Source organism: Panulirus ornatus, chromosome 27 (assembly GCF_036320965.1).
Source record: "Panulirus ornatus isolate Po-2019 chromosome 27, ASM3632096v1, whole genome shotgun sequence".
NCBI lineage: Eukaryota > Metazoa > Arthropoda > Malacostraca > Decapoda > Palinuridae > Panulirus > Panulirus ornatus.
The window spans coordinates 15,158,587-15,180,599 of record NC_092250.1 but is presented as its reverse complement, the minus strand read 5'-3'; the positions used below and the strand labels follow the sequence as shown (position 1 = coordinate 15,180,599).

The window sequence follows — 22,013 nt, the reverse complement described above, 5'->3', positions numbered from 1 at the left end:
ATTAATCAAGGAATACAAACCCCTTGTCAAACGCATCCTGACATAGTCACTTCCTTCACTTCCTTCTTCACTTCCTAGGAGACCTCCCCCCCCATCTTTATCACTAGCCTCCTGCAGCGCTCAGGGAGTCGGCCACGTCCAGCAGCAATATACGGGTGAAGAGGATACACAAACACACTTGCCCAGGGAGGGAGAGGACGAGGGTCAATTTCGTTGTGCACACAGCCAGTGGGCGATAACAATCACTTCAGAAGACATTACACCCTTAAGAGCACATGAAATATATATATACATACGTAATGGAAATGATCTAGACAGTAATCGCTATACGGATGTATATATATATATATATATATATATATATATATATATATATATATATATATATATATATATATAATATATATATTTTCTTCTTTCAAACTATTCGCCATTTCCCGCGTTAGCGAGGTAGCGTTAAGAACAGAGGACTGGGCCTTTGAGGATGTGGTGGTATTATGACCCATACGACCCAATGATTAAGCATCGCTGGAATCCATCCATAGTTTTGTCCACGGCCTTTCTGGTAAGGCTTTTCGCTACGCCCTGGGCTGTGTCAGACTTTGATGACGCCCTTGGCTTTGTCAAGACTTTGGATGATGGCCTTTGAGCTATACGCAGTGGCCTTTCTGACGCCAGTACGCTTTTAGCTACGCTATAGTCTTTCCAGAATTCTAAAGTTCCTTTTTCTTTTAACTACGCTTCGTCCATCGACAAGAGGGAATATAAGACTATATATTTTACCTCAACTCCATATTTATTCTTTTCTTTCTCATTACCAAACGTAGTAGTAAGATATAAGCCATGATAACGACCCGGAGAATGAAAGACACACCATGATAACGATTCGATTCGAGAATGAAAGACACGCATGTCTCCCCTGTCTCAAAACCCCTCCTTTGGAGTGGCTGTTTGATCAAAGTCTCATAATGTTCAAGGGGGGTTTCTTCCACCTCTTCCTCAATTTTAAGCCTTCAACAACCTACTCAAACCAGAGGATCGATCCAAAACGATACGAAATCGTACGCGACACTCGGGCGTGAAGCCTTCGAAACACCCATGTGCTTCAAACCAGTGGTTCACTTATCGTAAAAAGACAATAACTGAGTCGTTTACTGCCTTTAGTGTTTACTAAACCCCACAGATTCATCCCAAACTCCTATAATCACTAACTTGATCAGATATTCGAGGTGAATCTTCGTTAATCAAAAGGTTTTTTGCTCGCTTCATCTATCTGTTTGGAACGAACCATTTGAAACCTATGTGCTTCCAATCAGTTCAATTGTCGTAAAAAACAATAACTGAGTCATTTACTGCCTTTAGTGTTTAATAAACCCCACAGATTCATCTCAAACTCCTATAAACCACTAACTTGATCAGATATACGAGGTGAATCTTCGTTAATCACAAGGTTTTTTCTGCTCGCTTCCCTCACCCTCAGGCCCACTTCCCACACCCTCAGGTCCGCTTCCCACACACCCTCAGACCCGCTTCCCACACCCTCAGGCCCGCTTCCCACACTGCCTCAGGCCCGCTTCCCACACACCCTCGGGCCCGCTTCCCACACACCCTCAGGCCCACTTCCCACACCCTCAGACCCGCTTCCCACACCCTCAGGCCCGCTTCCCACACTGCCTCAGGCCCGCTTCCCACACACCCTCGGGCCCGCTTCCCACACACCCTCAGGCCCGCTTCCCACACTGCCTCAGGCCCACTTCCCACACTGCCTCAGGCCGGCTTCCCACACCCTCAGACCGGCTTCCCACACTGCCTCAGGCCCGCTTCCCACACTACCTCAGGCCCGCTTCCCACACTGCCTCAGGCCCGCTTCCCACTGCCTCAGGCCCGCTTCCCACACCCTCAGACCCGCTTCTCACACCCTCAGGCCCGCTTCCCAAACCCTCAGGCCCACTTCCCACACACCCTCAGGCCCGCTTCCCACACTGCCTCAGGCCCGCTTCCCACACTGCCTCAGGCTCGCTTCCCACACTGCCTCAGGCCCGCTTCCCACACTGCCTCAGGCCCGCTTCCCACACTGCCTCAGGCCCGCTTCCCACACCCTTAGGCCCGCTTCCCACACCCTCAGACCGGCTTCCCACACCCTCAGGCCCGCTTCCCACACACCCTCAGGCCCGCTTCCCACACACCCTCGGTCCCGCTTCCCACACTGCCTCAGGCCCGCTTCCCACACTGCCTCAGGCCCGCTTCCCACACACCGCCAGACAGACGCAGAAGTGTACCTACACACTCACACACCCTTTCACACTCCCTCCCTTGCTCCAACACTCGACCAGCCTACCATCACACACTTGACAGTGAAAACGCACTTCAACTGGACAGTGTGTTTTTTATTCTACACTCACCGGGCGACTTTCACACTCACTGCCCAGCCTTCACACTCACTGACTAGCTTTCACACTCATCGACATGCCTTCACACTCAGTGACCAGCTTAAACACTCACTACTCAGCTTTCACACTCATTGCCCAGCTTTCACACTCACTGAACAGCTTTCAAACTCACCGCCCAGCCTTCACACGCACTGACCAGCTTTCACACTCACTGACCAGCTTTCACACTCACTGAACAGCTTTCACACTCACTGACCAGCTTTCACACTCAGTGAACAGCTTTCACACTCACCGACCTGCCTTCACACTCACTGAACAGCTTTCATACTCACTGACCAGCTTTCACACTCACTGCGTTGCTTTCACACACTCTCTAGCTAACTCCTCCATCCGCTGGTCATTATGTACTCGCTGGACAATACTATCTCACATCTGGCAGACATCCCCGGCCAAAATGTCACCACCTCACACACCCACTCACTAGTCCTCCTACCACGACTCACCACTCACACTCACTCTCACACGCACACACACACACTAGCCACCTCTCGCACTACCCAGCCACTTCTTTAACCATCTGGCCACCTTTCGCACTAGCCAACCACTTCTTTAACCATCTGGCCACCTTTCGCACTAGCCAACCACTTCTTTAACCATCTGGCCACCTCTCGCACCCACTGGTATGGTAGAATTTGGCTAGGCTAGGTTAGACTTGGATAGGCTAAGCTAAGTTACGTTATTAATTAAGGTATGATAAAATTTGGTTAGGCAAGGTTACGTTATTAAAAAGGTATGGTAGAATTTGGTTAGACTTGGATAAGCTAGGCTAGGATACGTTATTATTAAATAAGGTATGGTAGAATTTGGTTAGACTTGGATAGGCTAGGCTAGGATAAGTTATTAAATAAGGTATGGCAGAATTAGGCTAGGCTAGGCTAGACTTGGATACGTTATTAAATAAGGTATGGTAAAATTTGGTTAGGTTAGGTTAGGTTAGGTTAGGTTAGGTTAGGTTAGGTTAGGTTAGGTTAGGCTACGTTATCAAATAAGGTATGGTAAAATTTGGTTAGGTTAGGTTAGACTTCGTAAACATATAAAAGTGTACGTTAGATAGTTAAGTTAGGTTAGGCTAGGTTGGGTTAGATAAGGTACGGTAAACTCTGGTTTGGTTACGTTAGATGGTTAGTTTAGGCTAGCCTAAGTTATGTTACGTGAAATAAGGTATGGATACTGTGAGGGAAGGTATGGATACTGTGAGGGAAGGTATGGATACTGTGAGGGAAGGTATGGATACCGTGAGGAGAGGCATAGAAAGTGTGAGGAAAGAATAGATGAGTCTACGTTTTCGTTAGCCCTGTACCAGTCCGTTTTCTTTGTTTACGTACGATGACGTAGCACACACATACATACATACACATACATACACATACATACGTACAATTACATACATACATACACATATAGGAAATCCACTGGAACATTCACTCATGAATATAATTCGCCTTAATGAAGAATATCAACGCAGTAAAACCTTTTTTTTCTTTTTTTCAATTCAAAGCGGAATTTTTATCCAAAAAAATATTTCGGCCTCCATTTAATTAAATCTAAGTATGGTTGGAATGTGTTAATAGTTCCTGGGCTAACCATCGCCCTTCACACGAGCAGCAGCCAATAAACATTGTGTTCTAGTGTTTTGAGTACAATTTTTTTTTCCATCATTTTAAAGACTAAATTAATTGCATCTGTAATTACGTCTGTCTGATTATCTGTGCCTTAATTGTATCTGTAATTACGTCTGTCTTAAATGATTATCTGTGCCTTAATTACATCTGTAATTACGTCTGTCTTAAATGATTATCTGTGCCTTAATTGTATCTGTAATTACGTCTGTCTTAAATGATTACCTGTGCCTTAATCACATCTGTAATTACGTGTCTTAAATGATTATCTGTGCCTTAATTACATCTGTAATTACGTGTCTTAAGTGATTATCTGTGCCTTAATTGCATCTGTAATTACGTCTGTCGTAAATGATTACCTGTGCCTTAATTACATCTGTAATTACGTCAGTCTTAAATGATTATCTGTCTTAATTGCATCAGCAATTACGTCTGTCTTAAATGATTATCTGTGCTATAATTGCTTCTTTAATTACGTCTGTCTTAAATGATTGTCTTAATTACATCTGTAATTACGTCTCTCGTAAATGATTATGTCTTAATTACATCTGTAATTACGTCTGTCTTAAATGATTACCTGTGACTTAATTGCATCTTTAATTACGTCTGTCTTAAATGATTATCTGTGCTATAATTGCTTCTTTAATTACGTCTGTCTTAAATGATTTGTCTTAATTACATCTGTAATTATGTCTGTCTTAAATGATTGCCTTAATTACATCTGTAATTACGTCTGTCTTAAATGATTATGTCTTAATTACATCTGTAATTACGTCTCTCGTAAATGATTACCTGTACCTTAATTGCATCTCTAATTACGTCTGTCTTAAATGATTATCTGTGCCTTAATTAAATAAATAAACATATCAAGGCAAGAGTAAACAATTTATAATTGTATCAACGCCTTAATTGAGGTATAGCAATTTTGTAAGATTCGTTGTCCAATTAATATGTACAATAATATGTGCTATATGTACAATAATATGTGCTATATGTACAATAATATGTGCTATATGTACAATAATATGTGCTATATGTACAATAATATGTGCTATATGTACAATAATATGTGCTATATGTACAATAATATGTGCTATATGTACAATAATATGCGCTATATGTACAATAATATGTGCTATATGTACAATAATATGTGCTATATGTACAATAATATGTGCTATATGTACAATAATATGTGCTATATGTACAATAATATGTGCTATATGTACAATAATATGTGCTATATGTACAATAATATGTGCTATATATACAATAATATGTGCTATATGTACAATAATGTGCTATATGTACAATAATATGTGCTATATGTACAATAATATGTGCTACGCAGTTTAGAACGCTCTCGTAACGTATTTTGATACTAAATATAAACAAGGCCACGTAAACAACAACACAAACAACAACATGTCTGGATAAACAAATACTTTGTGTAATATAAAAAATGCACTTTACTATTTAGCAAAGAAATTCTTAGTGAATATATATGACTATATGGTTTTTATATTTTTTCCTTCTGTGATAACTCAAAATGTATACATCATACATAGTCACAGACTCAATATGTATAAATCATACATAGTGACAGACTCAATATGTATAAATCATACATAGTTACAGACTCAATATGTATAAATCATACATAGTGACAGACTCAATATGTATAAATCATACATAGTTACAGACTCAATATGTATAAATCATACATAGTGACAAAATCAATATGTATAAATCATACATAGTGACAAAATCAATATGTATAAATCATACATAGTGACAAAATCAATATGTATAAATCATACATAGTCACAAACTCAATATGTACAAATCATACATAGTGACAGACTCAATATGTATAAATCATACATAGTCACAGACGCAATATGTATAAATCATACATAGTCAAAGACTCAACATGTATACATCATACATAGTCACACACTCAATATGTATAAATCATACATAGTGACAGACTCAATATGTATAAATCATACATAGTGACAGACTCAATATGTATACATCATACATAGTGAAAGACTCAATATGTATACATCATACATAGTGACAAAATCAATATGTATACATCATACATAGTGACAGACTCAATATGTATACATCATACATAGTCACAGACTCAATATGTATACATCATACATAGTGACAAAATCAATATGTATACATCATACATAGTTACAGACTCAATATGTATACATCATACATAGTGACAGACTCAATATGTATACATCATACATAGTCACAGACTCAATATGTATACATCATACATAGTGACAAAATCAATATGTATACATCATACATAGTTACAGACATACTCAGCAATTCTAAGAAAATATTGAATTTCAGGGGGGACCTCCCCCCCTCCTCTGGGTTTGTCGGGGGGGGGGTGTGGGGGTTGTTGGCCCTTGGTAGAGAGAGAGAGAGAGAGAGAGAGAGAGAGAGAGAGAGAGAGAGAGAGAGAGAGAGAGAGAGCGAGAGAGCCGGCGCCGTAGTTAGAACAACCGGGTCCACCTCCACAGACGCCCCCTTGAATGGAACGGGTCCACGGGATTGGCTGTGAGCCAGCCAATCCGCTTAAGCTTTCCCCCCCCCCCCCCCCCAAGCTAAAGCAAAGTGGAATTCAGCTTCAGCTAATTAAATTCAGCTGAGGAAGTTCACGCTTCGATTACCATAGCATTACTGACTGAGGCAAGCTGGAAAATGTATTGCCAACACAGTTAAGCAAACGTGTTTGGCCATCATAACTTGTGAACCTCTCTCTCTCTCTCTCTCTCTCTCTCTCTCTCTCTCTCTCTCTCTCTCTCTCTCTCTCTCTTTCTTCAGGGGCCTAGGATTAATCTCTCGTGTCTCTTAGAAAGAGAAGCCTTTGATTAATCCCACTCTTAGAAGCCTTGGATTAATCTCTCGTTCTCCAAGAGAAGCCTTGGATTAATCCCACTCTTAGAAGCCTTGGATTAATCTCTCGTTCTCTTAGAAACAGATGCCTAAGTTAATCCATCTCTTAGATCTAGCCTAGCTTTAATCAAACACATTCTCTTAACGTCTTCGTCTCAATCGATAACAACATACGAAGTGTGAACATTTAAGGTATGTTGATGATCTGTCGTCTCAATCGATAACAACATACGAAGTGTGAACATTTAAGGTATGTTGATGATCTGTCGTCTCAATCGATAACAACATACGAAGTGTGAACATTTAAGGTATGTTGATGATCTGTCGTCTCAATCGATAACAACATACGAAGTGTGAACATTTAAGGTATGTTGATGATCTGTCGTCTCAATCGATAACAACAAACGAAGTGTGAACATTTAAGGTATGTTGATGATCTGTCGTCTCAATCGATAACAACATACGAAGTGTGAACATTTAAGGTATGTTGATGATCTGTCGTCTCAATCGATAACAACAAATGGAGTGTGAACATTTAAGGTATGTTGATGATCTGTCGTCTCAATCGATAACAACAAATGGAGTGTGAACATTTAAGGTATGTTGATGATCTGTCCCTGTTTAAGGGGCAACTTCAATAATTTACGATCATTAGAACAGTGATTCTAACCCACTATATGACACCAGTGGACACTGTCAGTGACATCTACCCCCTGTCATTATCCCGACCAGAAATCATATTGAGACAGTAGATCAGTCAGTGTGTCTGCCAGTTCAAAAAACGCACCTCGCAAACGAATGGAAATTTGAAACCAGCCGGCATTCATTCTCAATTCATCAGGATCCCGGCGCTTTAATACTACCAATTTAAAGTCATTCAGTAGGTTAAGAATTCTCAAATTCGATTAAACTCACACACACACCCACACACACACACACACACACATCACAGGCCTCAGTGATGTGTAAGGGTTAGCATTGCTGACCATGAGTCACGCACTGGTCCCACATGGGTTCAAAATCCTAGATGCTGGGCAGTCGACTGGCCCACACTCCACCCATGTGTTCATCCTCCTTTTTTGGGGGGGAGCTGGTCGATAAATGGCTGGTGTATGGAAAGATATTCATACAGGCCAGGCTGGGAAAAAAGGACTGTAACGGAGAGGTGTTATTGGGACCGTCATACAGTACGTAGGGATGACCACCAAAAAAAAATGCCATCGCTAAACATTGTCATTGAAAATGATCACCCTGGCCATAGATTTTGAAAATCATACCCATAGATTTTGAAAATCCTATTATTCTATACCCCTCTACTGATTATACCACACGTAACGTCATTGAATCTGTCTTAATTGCTCATACTAAGAACTTTAATTTGTCCCCCGGGCCATTCTAAAGCCCTTCCTAGCATGAACCAAATCTTAGGTTAACCCCCTTCCACGTAACCCCCCCCTTAATCACTCTCCCTTACAATGGTTACTGCCAAAGTGGACAGTGGTTGGCCTGTTATAGATTGGTGCTGGATGGCGGTTGGGATTTGATCAACTTAAATTACTTAACAAAGTACTGGCACCTGATGAGGTGGAGGTGGATTGTCTCCACGAAACATGTCGTGCCACATGTAGAGAAAAATGACATGTCAGATGAAATTGTATGAACTCCTACTGAAGTGCGATTTCACCTTCATATATATATATATATATATTGGAAAGGATCACAATTTTGCGCGTGATCAAGATATTCCTATGAGTCCACGGGGAAAATGAAACACGAAAAGTTCCCAAGTGCACTTTCGTGTAATAGTCACATCATCAGGGGAAACACAAGAGAGAAATATAACAGTCAGTTGATATACATCGTCCTAGCTTCGTCTCTTCGATGTATATCAACTGACTGTTATATTTCTCTCTTGTGTCTCCCCTGATGATGTGATTATGACACGAAAGTGCACTTGGGAACTTATCGTTTCATTTTCCCCGTGGACTCATAGGAATATATATATATATATATATATATATATATATATATATATATATATATATATATATATATATATATATATATAAACGTGATGCTGGCAGGCTAATTTACACAACTCCAGCTGGGTACACAAAAAAACCTGATTAATGGACAACCAAAGTTATTGCTTCCAGATAACTAACTGCAATAACTTAACAACAATAATAACTTAAAAACCCTGTTTTCTTTTTCACCCTCCAGTGTAACGGAACTGGATGACTCCCCAACACGAACTCATTGATCACCAGAACAAAGAGAAACGAGATAAAGAAAAGGGTGAGGGAAGGACAAATAAAATTGTGTGAGGTAAATGGCGTTACGGTTCGATACAAAAAATATATATAACCATTTACCTTACCTTTTCTTTCAGTCTAACGTTGTATGACACTATGAAATATGACGGTAATAAGGTACATAATGATCAGTTCCAAAGTATAACACATTAACCTTACCTTTTTTGCAATCTACAGTAATCAAACCAGGAGAAAGTGATATCAATAAAATATATCAAAACATGGTCGTGTAAAAAAAAAGGTAAAAGAAATTAAGATTAATATCTTATAGTTTGAAGGGGTTACACATCATGAAAGTTGACGAGAATAACAGGTTACAATATCCAGTCATTCTATAACATGTAGTCTGAAATGGTTACATTATGAAAAAGGTGACTAAAAAGTTAATTATTATGACACTTTCCACACCAACTATAGCATTTAACCTTATTTCTTGTCACCTTAAGCGGATACTCGTATCAAAGGTGATAGTAATAGGCTACAATATAATACAATACTGTATCCATTATGACATTAAGCTCACCTGTTGTATTCTGAAGTGGTGACACCAGATAAGTATAGCTTCCTCTTCAAGGGCTGGTTTTCAATGCTGGTCCTTAAAATATGTGGTGTCTATTTTCACACACACACACAAAAAAAAAGAAGTCCATTTCCAATTGTGCTAAATTAGCAACAACTGTGATGTCTATATTTTTTTTTTTTTAAGTCTTATAATGTTACATTTCCCGGTGTGAAATGTAACATTCTAATTCTGGAAATAAAGATAACACTTCCATTAATACGTTTTTCTTTTTCTGTAAATTGACGTATTTATACAATTGCAAGAAACATTTCTAAAACTGGACTGACATCTTTATATATATCAGTACTTGCTATTACGAAAATTACATCTACTCCCCAAGTATCATAATGGCTATATCATAAAAAAAAATTAGTCCACACTAACGTTAATATAAAGGCTGTGTCCGCCATAGACATAATTTTCAAATACATTTCCTTACCAATTATATTCGTCACGTCATATCTACCTTATCTAAAGACAGAAAAAGGAGAAAGCTTCGGTAATTAACTGGTTAATGACATCCACCTAATCATAATTGTTGACAAGTCTTTTTAACGATACATTTTCCTTTTACCTGCCATACAAAATTATCTGTCCACCTCAGCATTATAAATTTAAATGATGCCTTTTGCCAAATCGCTTTTATTTCCGACCTAGCTTATAAAAATGTACCATTCTCCAACCACGATTCATCCCTGAACAATTTATATTACCGATCGTCCACTTAAAATTCTAACTTGTATGATAGTTAACAAAATAAATGAAAATATCAGATCAGGGAGGATCAATACACACACACAACTCACTCTTCAGTTGCTAACCATTTTGTTCCAATGGCTGCTGACACACAGCTCAGCCAAGTAAGGAAAATGGAACAGGGAAAAATAGAACAAGTCTTTATGGAAACTTACATGACGTTCTTAGTCAAAACTTAATATAAAAAAAAGGTTTTAAGTTAACGCCTTCTAATAGGTATGCTCATGTCTCGTTTTCCCTAACCTTCAGAGCTAAAGATAAACTCACAATTTAATGCCATTACTTAACAAACACGTACGTTAACGATGGACATATAGTGTTTCATTGTTGAACAGGGTCAACTGTTAAATAAGCCGAGGTTCGTTATCTAAGTTACAAACACATTAACACATAATTTTGTCCTTTTATGTCTCAACGTTGGAGAGAAATGTAGTTTGCGATCACTTAGTTCGCGACCCTGTCTCTTGGCATTCTTCCATGTAATCAGCAATTAAAACTTAAAAAAAAAAAAGGCCATTTGGTGTCGACGGGGTAGTTAAGGATCGTTTGTCAAAGGGAGAAGCGAAACCACCTTTAACTACAGATGATAGCGAAGGAGGAGGAAGACATATTTGAATTGACAATGACAGATGGCGTCTCCATTTTTTGATAGGATTATCCGGTAACTTTGATTGATCAGGAATTCGGCATTTATGCTTTGATATGAGTTATATATTCACCAATGCCTTTTATGGATTGAATGAATAATATGATACAAGCGTACGGTTAGTCTACAGAAAACTGAGCACAATGTACGTAAATTTATATAAAAAGTCATATTCAGTCATGAAATTTACAAATGTGAAAATTAATCGAATGTAAATGTCTATTACAGGCAAAATCGGTCATGTCAAGAATTTCCAAGAAAAGAAAGCACATGTTAATTATAATATGTGCATATGCAAATTGACTGGAGGAAAAATATGTAAACATGATGTCTGAAAATGGTGTGCTATCTATAAATCGAATTTTATGATCATTATTCTCTTTAATTGCCTTTACCATACTCTAGCTAGAATAGCAATCTTAAAACTTATCAAATGCTAAAGATACATAAGCAGTAAATCAGCTTGTATTATACGTAGATCAAATGGTAAACGCCATTGTACAAAATAGCAATTGGCAGACATATTTTTTTTTTCCCCGAAACTGACACAAAATAAAAAAAAAGGCAATGCCTGGTCGTTTAACACATGAAATGGCACGATTTTACACAGCCATTGATAAAAAAAAAAAGGAAAAATACACAAAATATAAATAAATACTATATTCCCATTGCCCAAACATTATAGCGGCAATAAAAAAAATATGCCACCACAGGTTTACACAAACTCCCCATACATCAAATATCTTTATAGTATCACAAACACTAAACTCATGGATGCTTAACTTTTGCAACATATTATCTTTTCACATATATTTTGCTTAACATTTGTAACATATTATCTTTTCACATATATTTTCCTTTAAGTTTGGACACTTCACATTAAGCCATTGGCTAAGCTTGAGTACGACTTGATCTGGGTAATTATTTAACTTCCTTGCGTCTATTTACTGGTGGATTTATCTATTGTTCCCGTAGAAGGAAACTATTTGAAATACTTAAAAAAAGTAACACATCTGTCACGGCAGACAAACAAAAACGGTAATGAAATTTCAATGAAATTGGACAAAGTTATGGAAATCGGGTCGAATTTCTCCTCCTTGTCTTCGTTTTGTAAAAACTAACGTTTAAAACAACGGGGGGGAAAAAAAATTTAGGATATAAAATAACGATCTCAAAAGAACTATTACATAGGAATACAGAACCCAACCATCCATTTGGTGCAAACTCAACAGTCACCCACATTAGCATACTGCCACTTAATTCCTACTGTCTCATTACTCGAACAACACAAAATAACATAACAACAAGTGTAATTGTTAACTACACTTGACCAGTCATTTCTTACGACGTAAAACATGAGCCTTGGTAAATTTTTCCACTTGATATTACGTTTATACGATAATGAAGTGGCTATTCATTTTTCACCACACTGTTTACTGTTCAGGTAAACACACACACACACCACTTGAACGTTTTTTTTTTCAAGCCCTGTTTTCCCTCATTTCTAACACTGTCCCACGGCTGTATTTTCGACCTTTACCACACGACACCTGCTCCTGTTTCATTTCGCTTTCCATTTCCACAACTGCACTATAGGTTCGTACGATACTACAGTCAAAACCACGTATTACAAACCTATGTCAGGCCAAAAAAAATTATATATATCAGATTTCCACAGTTGACTTACAGACAGAGTTCTCCCCAAACGTATTAACACATGAAACTCTGATGCACGCCATTGCTCGGAACGAAACTGTACCGAAACTGAGGGTCGACTCGCTCGCATCAGACTTCAAAACATTGAACTGCAAGATAGTAAACATTTTTCTTTCCTTACAGCTGTACTACATTTATGTACGATGTCACCGTCAGTCAGGACACAATTTCCAACCGTTATCACAATTCTAGGCAACTTTTCCACTTAGCATTACATAAATACTTTAATTAAGTGGCTACTTTTCAACACTGTTCAGTGTACTGGTACGGTGAATCCACCCTACGCGTCACACTTCCATGTTCTTGTTTACATTTCTACCATCACCTCGCACTGCCCCCACCACTGTATTTAGGCCATTTACCACTATAGTTGCCACTACTTCACTTCCATTTTCATGTCCACAGCGGCACTATATGTTTACACAATACCACAGATCGTCAGAACACATTTTACAAACCGTTAATTGGGTAAAAAATGCGATTTCCACGGTAGTCACAGAGGTTCACATGTCAACACAAGACCTGGGAAGTACCGCATTGCTCGAAACGAAACAGTACCGAACTGAGTGAGGGTCGACTCCCTCACATCACGCTGCTACCCAGCCAAACCACAAGGTTTATTTTTCCTTAAAAGCTGCACTACACATATGTATAATGGCACCCTTAGTCAAAATATATATAGAAATAAGAAAAAAAAGAAAGAGGTTTAATAAGAAAACATGATTTCAACTGTCGACACAGAGCTTCTCAATATAGACACACCACCAAATGAACTCTGAAGCAGTTCATTGTTCGAAACAAAAATGTACCGAACCGAGGATCGACTCATTCAAATCAGGCTGTGCGAGTCATCGAAATGCAAGGTTTATCAAATCACTGTGGCATCCATCACTGTTGCCACAGGGATTGTCGAGAAGGCAAAGGCTTAACCTAAAGACAATAATTAATTACACGAACGAAACAAGCCTAAAGACAATAATCAATGAAACGAACGAAACATCTCGAAAAGTGAAAACAGTACCGAACGAAGCTTACATATATTGCCAAGTTCGACCTACAAAATAACACCTAGCCAAGCACAGTGTGTTTAGCATGGCTTAATACAGCGCTTAACATGGCCAGCAAGAGTGTCTTTGACGGAGTCCACCATACCTAACATAGCAGCGTAGTATACAGATAGCATGACAACCTAACAGATTGCATGACAGCCTATAGAATACCTTGCATAGCCCACAGTGCATGGCATAGCTTGAAGCTCCTGGCATAGCCTATACAGTGAAGTTACGCTACCGTACAGAACGCCTCGTCTAACTTATACAAAGGGCGTAACATAGCGTGTATAGTGCCTATCAAAGCCTATAGGATGCGTAACATGTGGTACAGAATACCTAACAATGCTTATTGCGTTATCCTACCATAGCCAACAGGGTTTGTCACATGCATAATTCTAGGCAACTTTTTCACTTAACATTACATTAATTACTATACTTAAGTGGTTACTTTTCAACACTGTTCAGTGTACTGGTACGGTGAATCCACCCTACGCGTCACACTTCCATGTTCTTGTTTACATTTCTACCAGCACCTCGCACTGCCCCCCACCACTGTATTTAGGCCATTTACCACTATAGTTGCCACTACTTCACTTCGATTTTCATGTCCACAGCTGCACTATATGTTTACACAATACCACAGATCGTCAGAACACATTTTACAAACCGTTAATTAGCCAAAAAATGCGATTTTCACTGTAGTCACAGAGGTTCACATGTCAACACAAGACCTGGGAGGTACCGCATTGCTCGAAACGAAACAGTACCGAACTGAGTGAGGGTCGACTCCCTCACATCACGCTGCTACCCAGCCAAACCACAAGGTTTATTTTTCCCTAAAAGCTGCACTACACATTTGTATAATGGCATCCTTAGTCAGAATATATATAGAAATAAGAAAAAAAAGAAAGAGGTTTAATAAGAAAACATGATTTCAACTGTCGACACAGAGCTTCTGAACATAGACACACCACCATATGAACTCTGAAGCAGTTCATTGGTTCGAAACAAAAATGTACCGAACCGAGGATCGACTCATTCAAATCAGGCTGTGCGAGCCATCGAAATGCAAGGTTTATCAAATCACTGTGGCATCCATCACTGTTGCCACAGGGATTGTCAAGAAGGCAAAGGCTTTACCTAAAGACAATAATTAATTACACGAACGAAACAAGCCTAAAGACAATAATTAATTAAACGAACGAAACATCTTGAAAAATGAGGTGAAAACAGTACCGAACGAAGCTTACATATATTGCCAAGTTCGACCTACAAAATAACACCTAGCCAAGCACAGTGTGTTTAGCATGGCTTAATACAGCACTTAACATGGCCAGCAAGAGTGTCTTTGGCGGAGTCCACCATACCTAACATAGCAGCATAGTATACAAGTGCCTAACATGGCCTGCAGATTGCATGACAGCCTACAGATTGCATGACAGCCTACAGACTTGCATGACAGCCTACAGATTGCATAACAGCCTGCAGATTGCATGACAGCCTACAGAATACCTTGCATAGCCCACAGTGCATGGCATAGCTTGAAGCTCCTGGCATAGCCTATCCAGTGAAGTTACGCTCGCGTACAGAACGCCTCGTCTAACTTATACAAAGGGCGTAACATAGCGTGTATAGTGCCTATCAAAGCCTATAGGATGCGTAACATGTGGTACAGAATACCTAACAATGCTTATTGCGTTATCCTACCATAGCCAACAGGGTTTGTCACATGTAGCAAGTTAAATGAAATGTCCCTCACAAAGTCCTCGTTATTCATTACACACATATCTAAACCCAGTATTCATTAGGAGGATTTTTCCCCCAAAATGCAAAAACACACACACACACAACTGTCACCATGAATATCGTACGAAAGTTAAAACAAAAAAAAATGTTTAAAAATGTTTAAGTCAGGCCAGTTGGAAACTACAGTTACAGTATTATGTATTCAAAGCAGCAGTGGTTTCCCCCCACACACAACCCCCCTCACGATTTTCTAGGTCCTTTTTTTTTTCCCCCTTTTTTAGTTTTCTCTCTAAACTTTAAAAGGTACAATGTTGTATATTTAGGGCGCCATGATTTAGCGCATGCATTACACACACTTTGCATTATCCAAGCCCATGAAATGTACATGTTTCCGTACATTGAATAGGATAAGACACATAGTAGAATGATTTGTTAAAGGCATTTAATAATGTTCATGTTTGTTATGAATGTTAATGGCTATTATTAATCAATGATTAGTATTGATGGGAATATTGGGTGCCTCAAAGATTTTTAAGATGGCTTCTATTACTGCTATGTCGCCCTTCACTTATATACCTGTATCTTACAAGAACACAGCTTAAATATTCATTAGGGTGATGGGAATATCAATTTAAAGAAAGTACCATGTTTTTGTGATTCTCTTAGTAACTCAAAACTTTTTTTTCTTTTTATAGGCGTAGGCTGTAAGTGTCCACACACTCCATCTGCTGATGATATATATATAATAATAATAACCTCCAGTTCCATCTGTCTCAAATTCCGAGACATATTTTGAGATCTAATGAGCAAACTAAACAATTTATTCACGAGCCATGTTACTGTATCTTGGGCTAATAATGTGTCAAGCCAGTGTTGCAGCGCGAATACACATCTGATGTCTCTCGATATACCAAGAATATTCACCTAAATATATTTCTAGCATTGCTAATATACCATTCCTGACTTCATGGTATATATATGACGTTCTGTTACTGTACCAGTTGAGTACTAGGGTTCGAGACTTTCAACTCATACATCATTCATAACAATTATTACATATATTATGGCGATACATTGTCTACTCATGTCCATCATGATCTCATTGTAATCAAATAATTTTTAGTCATTACGACCATAACATGAGAATGAGCACAATTATCCTTCCACCCTGAGAACAGATGGATATGAGTTTTGTTGTTTTAAAAAGTCCTTTGCTTAACCTAGTCCCAAAATGTATCTGATTGCCTGTTCTCTGTCAATGTTTCCTGCCTGTTTGATATGGCTGGTGAGAGGGTGATCATGTCTCTCGTGTCTCCCTGCTATGGTTGGTGAGAGGGTGATCATGTCTCTTGTGTCTCCCTGCTATGGTTGGTGAGAGGGTGATCATGTCTCTCGTGTCTCCCTGCTATGGTTGGTGAGAGGGTGATCATGTCTCTCGTGTCTCCCTACTATGGTTGGTGAGAGGGTGACCATGTCTCTCGTGTCTCCCTGCTATGGTTGGTGAGAGGGTGATCATGTCTCTCGTGTCTCCCTGCTATGGTTGGTGAGAGGGTGATCATGTCTCTCGTGTCTCCCTGCTATGGTTGGTGAGAGGGTGATCATGTCTCTCGTGTCTCCCTGCTATGGTTGGTGAGAGGGTGATCATGTCTCTCGTGTCTCCCTGATATGGTTGGTGAGAGGGTGATCATGTCTCTCGTGTCTCCCTGATATGGTTGGTGAGAGGGTGATCCTGTCTCTCGTGTCTCCCTGGTATGATTGGTGAGAGGGTGACCATGTCTCTCGTGTCTCCCTGCTATGATTGGTGAGAGGGTGATCAAGTCTCTCATCTCTCTCTACAGGCATCACCCGGCTGCCCATCCTGGAGGGGGAGATCTCGCACATCGAGATCCCGCGAGGCCACACCGCCCTAGGCATCACCATTGTGGGAGGAGCCGACACGCCCTTGGTGAGTAGCCTAGTTTGTCTTAGTATTGCTTTCTTCCTTTATTAATTTCGTGTATTGTAATTTCCTGTTTCATCTCCTTATGGCCTTACCCTTTGACTGTGTGTGCTCCCTGTCTATGGAAACTATCTCAGTTGTCCTTATTTTATCAAGGTTTATTCCCATACTATTGTGTGACTTCCTTTCGTATTTGTTACTTCTTTGGTAAAATCAAGGGTGAAACTGCCCTTGCTTTCCTACTATCATTATTTCACCATTTATATTCAGGAAAGATAGTGTCACCATGTTTTAAGCAATACTGCTCCAAAAACAAACTAACCTGAGGGAATTGTGCATAGGAATTTATGCAATTGTACCGTAATAGTCCATATATTCCTTTTTTTATTATTCAATTTTTTTTCTGTAGCTGTGGGAAAAACAGATGACGGCCATCTCTTTAACAAAGCTGGGTTATATGTCGAGTTAAATGACAATCAGTATTTCTGAATTCTCTGTTCGTGTGATTTCAGTGTATTTTCTCTCCCCCCGACCACTATGAAATTAGCATTCATCTATTATGAAGAAACAAATGTAGGCTTCTTATTACTGTACCTCACTGAATGTTAACATGTAGCTGGTTTATCCCACATATATGGCTACCGTGTGTGGCTCCTATGTTGAAAATGGACATGGCAAGCCCCAATTGGGGTGGGTCAGTATAGATATTCATGTTTAACACCTCTAATGTGTGTAGTAAATGAAAAAACATCCCATCCCAATTGTTCATGACAATGTTAGGTCTTTACACTCTCATACTAGGTTGTCTTACATTCTCGTCTTTCACTTGATTCCCAAAGAACTCGAAATCACACCAGACAAACCCACTTGAATCCTCTCAGTTACAAAGATGACTCTTTTACATGTATCTGCAGCGTTGTGTGGTCGTACAGGAGGTCTTCCCTGATGGTCTTGTGGCCCAAGATGGTCGTCTGCAGCCTGGCGACCAGATCATCGAAGTGGATGGCGTGGACATGACCTCAGCCACCCACCAGCAGGTCTGCCAGGCACTGAGGCGACCCCAAGCAGTTCTCCGGCTGGGGGTGTACAGGGAGAGGATCGAGGCTTACAGGGCAGCCTCTCCCAACTCCACAACTGGGAATGCTAACCCACAAGGTGGTTTGGTTACTCTGTCAGCCTAATTTATTATGAAAAGGACAGAATCTGTTCTAATTACACTTCATGTCTTACCTCTCTGCACCTTTATCGCATTTTTATACTGATAGGCAACTTACAGCTTGTCGTATGGTGCCTCTGTTATTAGCAATAACATGGTTATAGTTATCAACACAATTTTATAAATAAAACATTTTCATTTTATAGAATTTTATTGCATTGTCTTATTTCACATCACTGCCTCCCTTCGAGCTAATATCTTTCCTTCGTTCATTGTAACTAATTTCATTCATGACCAAAAGATGATTATAAATGCCTTACAATTATAGCATAAAAAATACCCAAAACTTTAGTTCATATTTTGTTAATATAATCCAGTTCTGGAAATATTCTCTTCCTCAACAATTATCAACTTTTTTTTATATCCTTGACATCACTCAAAGAATAATCTAATACACTTCATTACAATGCTTACACATCATCCCTTAATATCTCAGGAGTCCTGATCTTTTCATTTTATCTTTTCACTGCAAAACTCCTTCCTTCATCTGTAATTGTAAGGTGAGGGATATCATGTCATTAATTGGCTAGTTTCGCTTAATGTACTCAGAAAACATAAATGTCCCCTGAAGGAGGTCAAAGCAAATGCACTCAAGAAAGATTGATGTCTCCTGAAGGTCTAAGGAAATGCACTCAGGAAACATTAATGTCTCCTGAAGGTCTAAGGAAATGCACTCAGGAAACATTAATGTCTCCTGAAGGTCTAAGGAAATGCACTCAGGAAATATTAATGTCTCCTGAAGGAAATCTGAGCAACGAATATGATACTCACTGACCAAGTCTTAATTACTCCTCTCCATATTATCATGCCACTGACCCTCCCAGAGTCCCACTCCCTTCAAAGACATTATTAAAAAGGTCATGCTTGGCAAGGTGCACGGATGCCTCCAAACTAAGCCTTATTTTACTACATTTGCCATGCTTTAGGTTATGAATTCTGATCATAATTTGTTAGTTTTATGATCATTTTGACAACTGAATGATTGATAATGTGGGTTGTTACTTGCTGAACTTTTGTTACTTGAAATACTATAATGTCTCATACTGAATGCAATATACAATACACTCTACTCATCTCAGTAAAATGAAACATTCTACGTTTTCATCAATGTTTCTACGAGCATTTCCCATATGTAGTCAGAATTGATTTATGATGAACTCTGATATTGGTTTTAAATTACAGTATTCCAAACATTTCTTTGATTCAGCTTGTAATCTTGGGAGAAAGTCTTTTACAATGTTCAACCCAAAGAACCATTTCTGAACAAAAACTTTTATCAACATATTGTGAGAACTTGTTTAATTTTAGTATCATTTAAAAACTTTTAATATCAATGTAGTCTTCAGCAACAATAATACAATCTGTTAAGTTTAATGAGAAATTCTATAACCTTTAAGAGAATTTGTGTGCACAATATCAACACTGTAAGGAAAAAGATCAGTTTACCATAGGTCAAAATGTTTAAGTTCTTAATGCCAAGAGTAGACAACATAAAAACTCTTAGTTATGGTCAAGAATCTAATGCAATATTTGTCTATCTAAAACTGCTCATCAAACTAACTGCAGCAGTGCCAAGATCATCATATACAATAAATCAATAATAGATATAACTATCATTTTATCATCTCTGACTTGAACATAGTAGAGATATCAATATGAATCAAAATGTTGGTTAATAGAGTTAACTTTACAAATGGAAAAAAATTTAATTTTTTTCCCCAGGACAAAGTTTAACCTGTGTCCTTAACCTGAGACACACGAGGTCATTGAGGGTGACCTGTGCCCTAATTCCTTTACCTCTTTCTTAATTCATTTGCCAGCCCCACCCAGTGGTGGCTGGTATATCATATTCTGGCACTCTAACTGTACTCAATCCTGATGATGTAATCATATGAAAGCACTTAACACTTTCAATATTATTTCCTTATGGTTCTACTTGAACCTTATGTACATTTGCTACATGAGTGCTATTTGTCCATGTATATATATATATATATATATATATATATACATTTCCTTCTTTCTTTCATACTATTCACCATTTCCCGCAATAGCGAGGTAGCATTAAGAACAGAGGACTGGGCCTTTGAGGGAATATCCTCACCTGGCCCCCTTCTCTGTTCCTTCTTTTGGAAAATTAAAAAAAAAACGAGAGGGGAGGATTTCCAGCCCCCCCCACTCCCTTCCCTTTCAGTCGCCTTCTACGACACGCAGGGAATACGTGGGAAGTATTCTTTCTCCCTTATCCCCAAGGATAATATATATATATATTTCTTTTTTTTTATATATATATATATATATATATATATATTTCCTTTTATATCATACTTAGTTGCTGACTCCCACGTTAGCAAAGTAGCGCAAGGAAACAGACAAAATGGCCAAATCCACCCACATACGCAATTATGTACATAAACGCTCACACACGCACATATACAAACCTAAACATTTCAATGCATACATACATATACATACACAGACATATACATGTATACACATGTACATATTCATACTTGCTGCCTTTGTCCATTCCCGTCACCACCCCACCACACAAGAAATAGCACCCCCCTCAGCCCTGCGTGTGCATGAGCTAGAGCTAGAAAAAGACAAAAAAGGCCACATTCGTTCACACTAAGTCTCTAGCTGCCATGTATAATGCACTGAAACCACAGCTCCTTTTCCACATCCAGGCCCCACAAAACTTTCCATGGTTTACCCCAGACGCTTCACATGCCCCCATATGTGATCACCATTTCCTGTGCTTGTGAGGTAGCACCAGGAACAGAAAAAGAGAGGCCGCATTCATTAACATCCATTCTTTAGCTGCCATGTGCAATGCAACATTATATAACATCAAAACAACAGCTCCCCATCCACAATCAGGCCCCAAAAACTTTTGCATGGTTTTCCCTGGCCACTTAACATGCCCTGATTCAGTCCACTGACAGCACTTCAACCCCTGTATACCACATCATTCTAATTCACTGTATCTCACAAGTCTCTCACCCTCCTGTATATTCATGTCCTAATAACACAAAGTCTTTTATACTCCATACCTCTATTTCTAA

General features: G+C 39.0%; 1 protein-coding gene across 3 annotated transcripts in view; it reads left to right on the top strand.

The window, feature by feature from the left end:
* LOC139757591 (ligand of Numb protein X 2-like) overlaps nt 1-22,013 on the top strand; it is a 301,274-nt gene that overhangs the window by 268,897 nt on the left and 10,364 nt on the right. For all 3 annotated transcript variants that reach the window (XM_071678222.1, XM_071678223.1, XM_071678224.1), the window contains 2 exons: nt 17,629-17,735; nt 18,644-18,884. In XM_071678222.1, the coding sequence (XP_071534323.1) occupies nt 17,629-17,735; nt 18,644-18,884 (348 nt within the window). The remainder of the gene's footprint in view (nt 1-17,628; nt 17,736-18,643; nt 18,885-22,013) is intronic.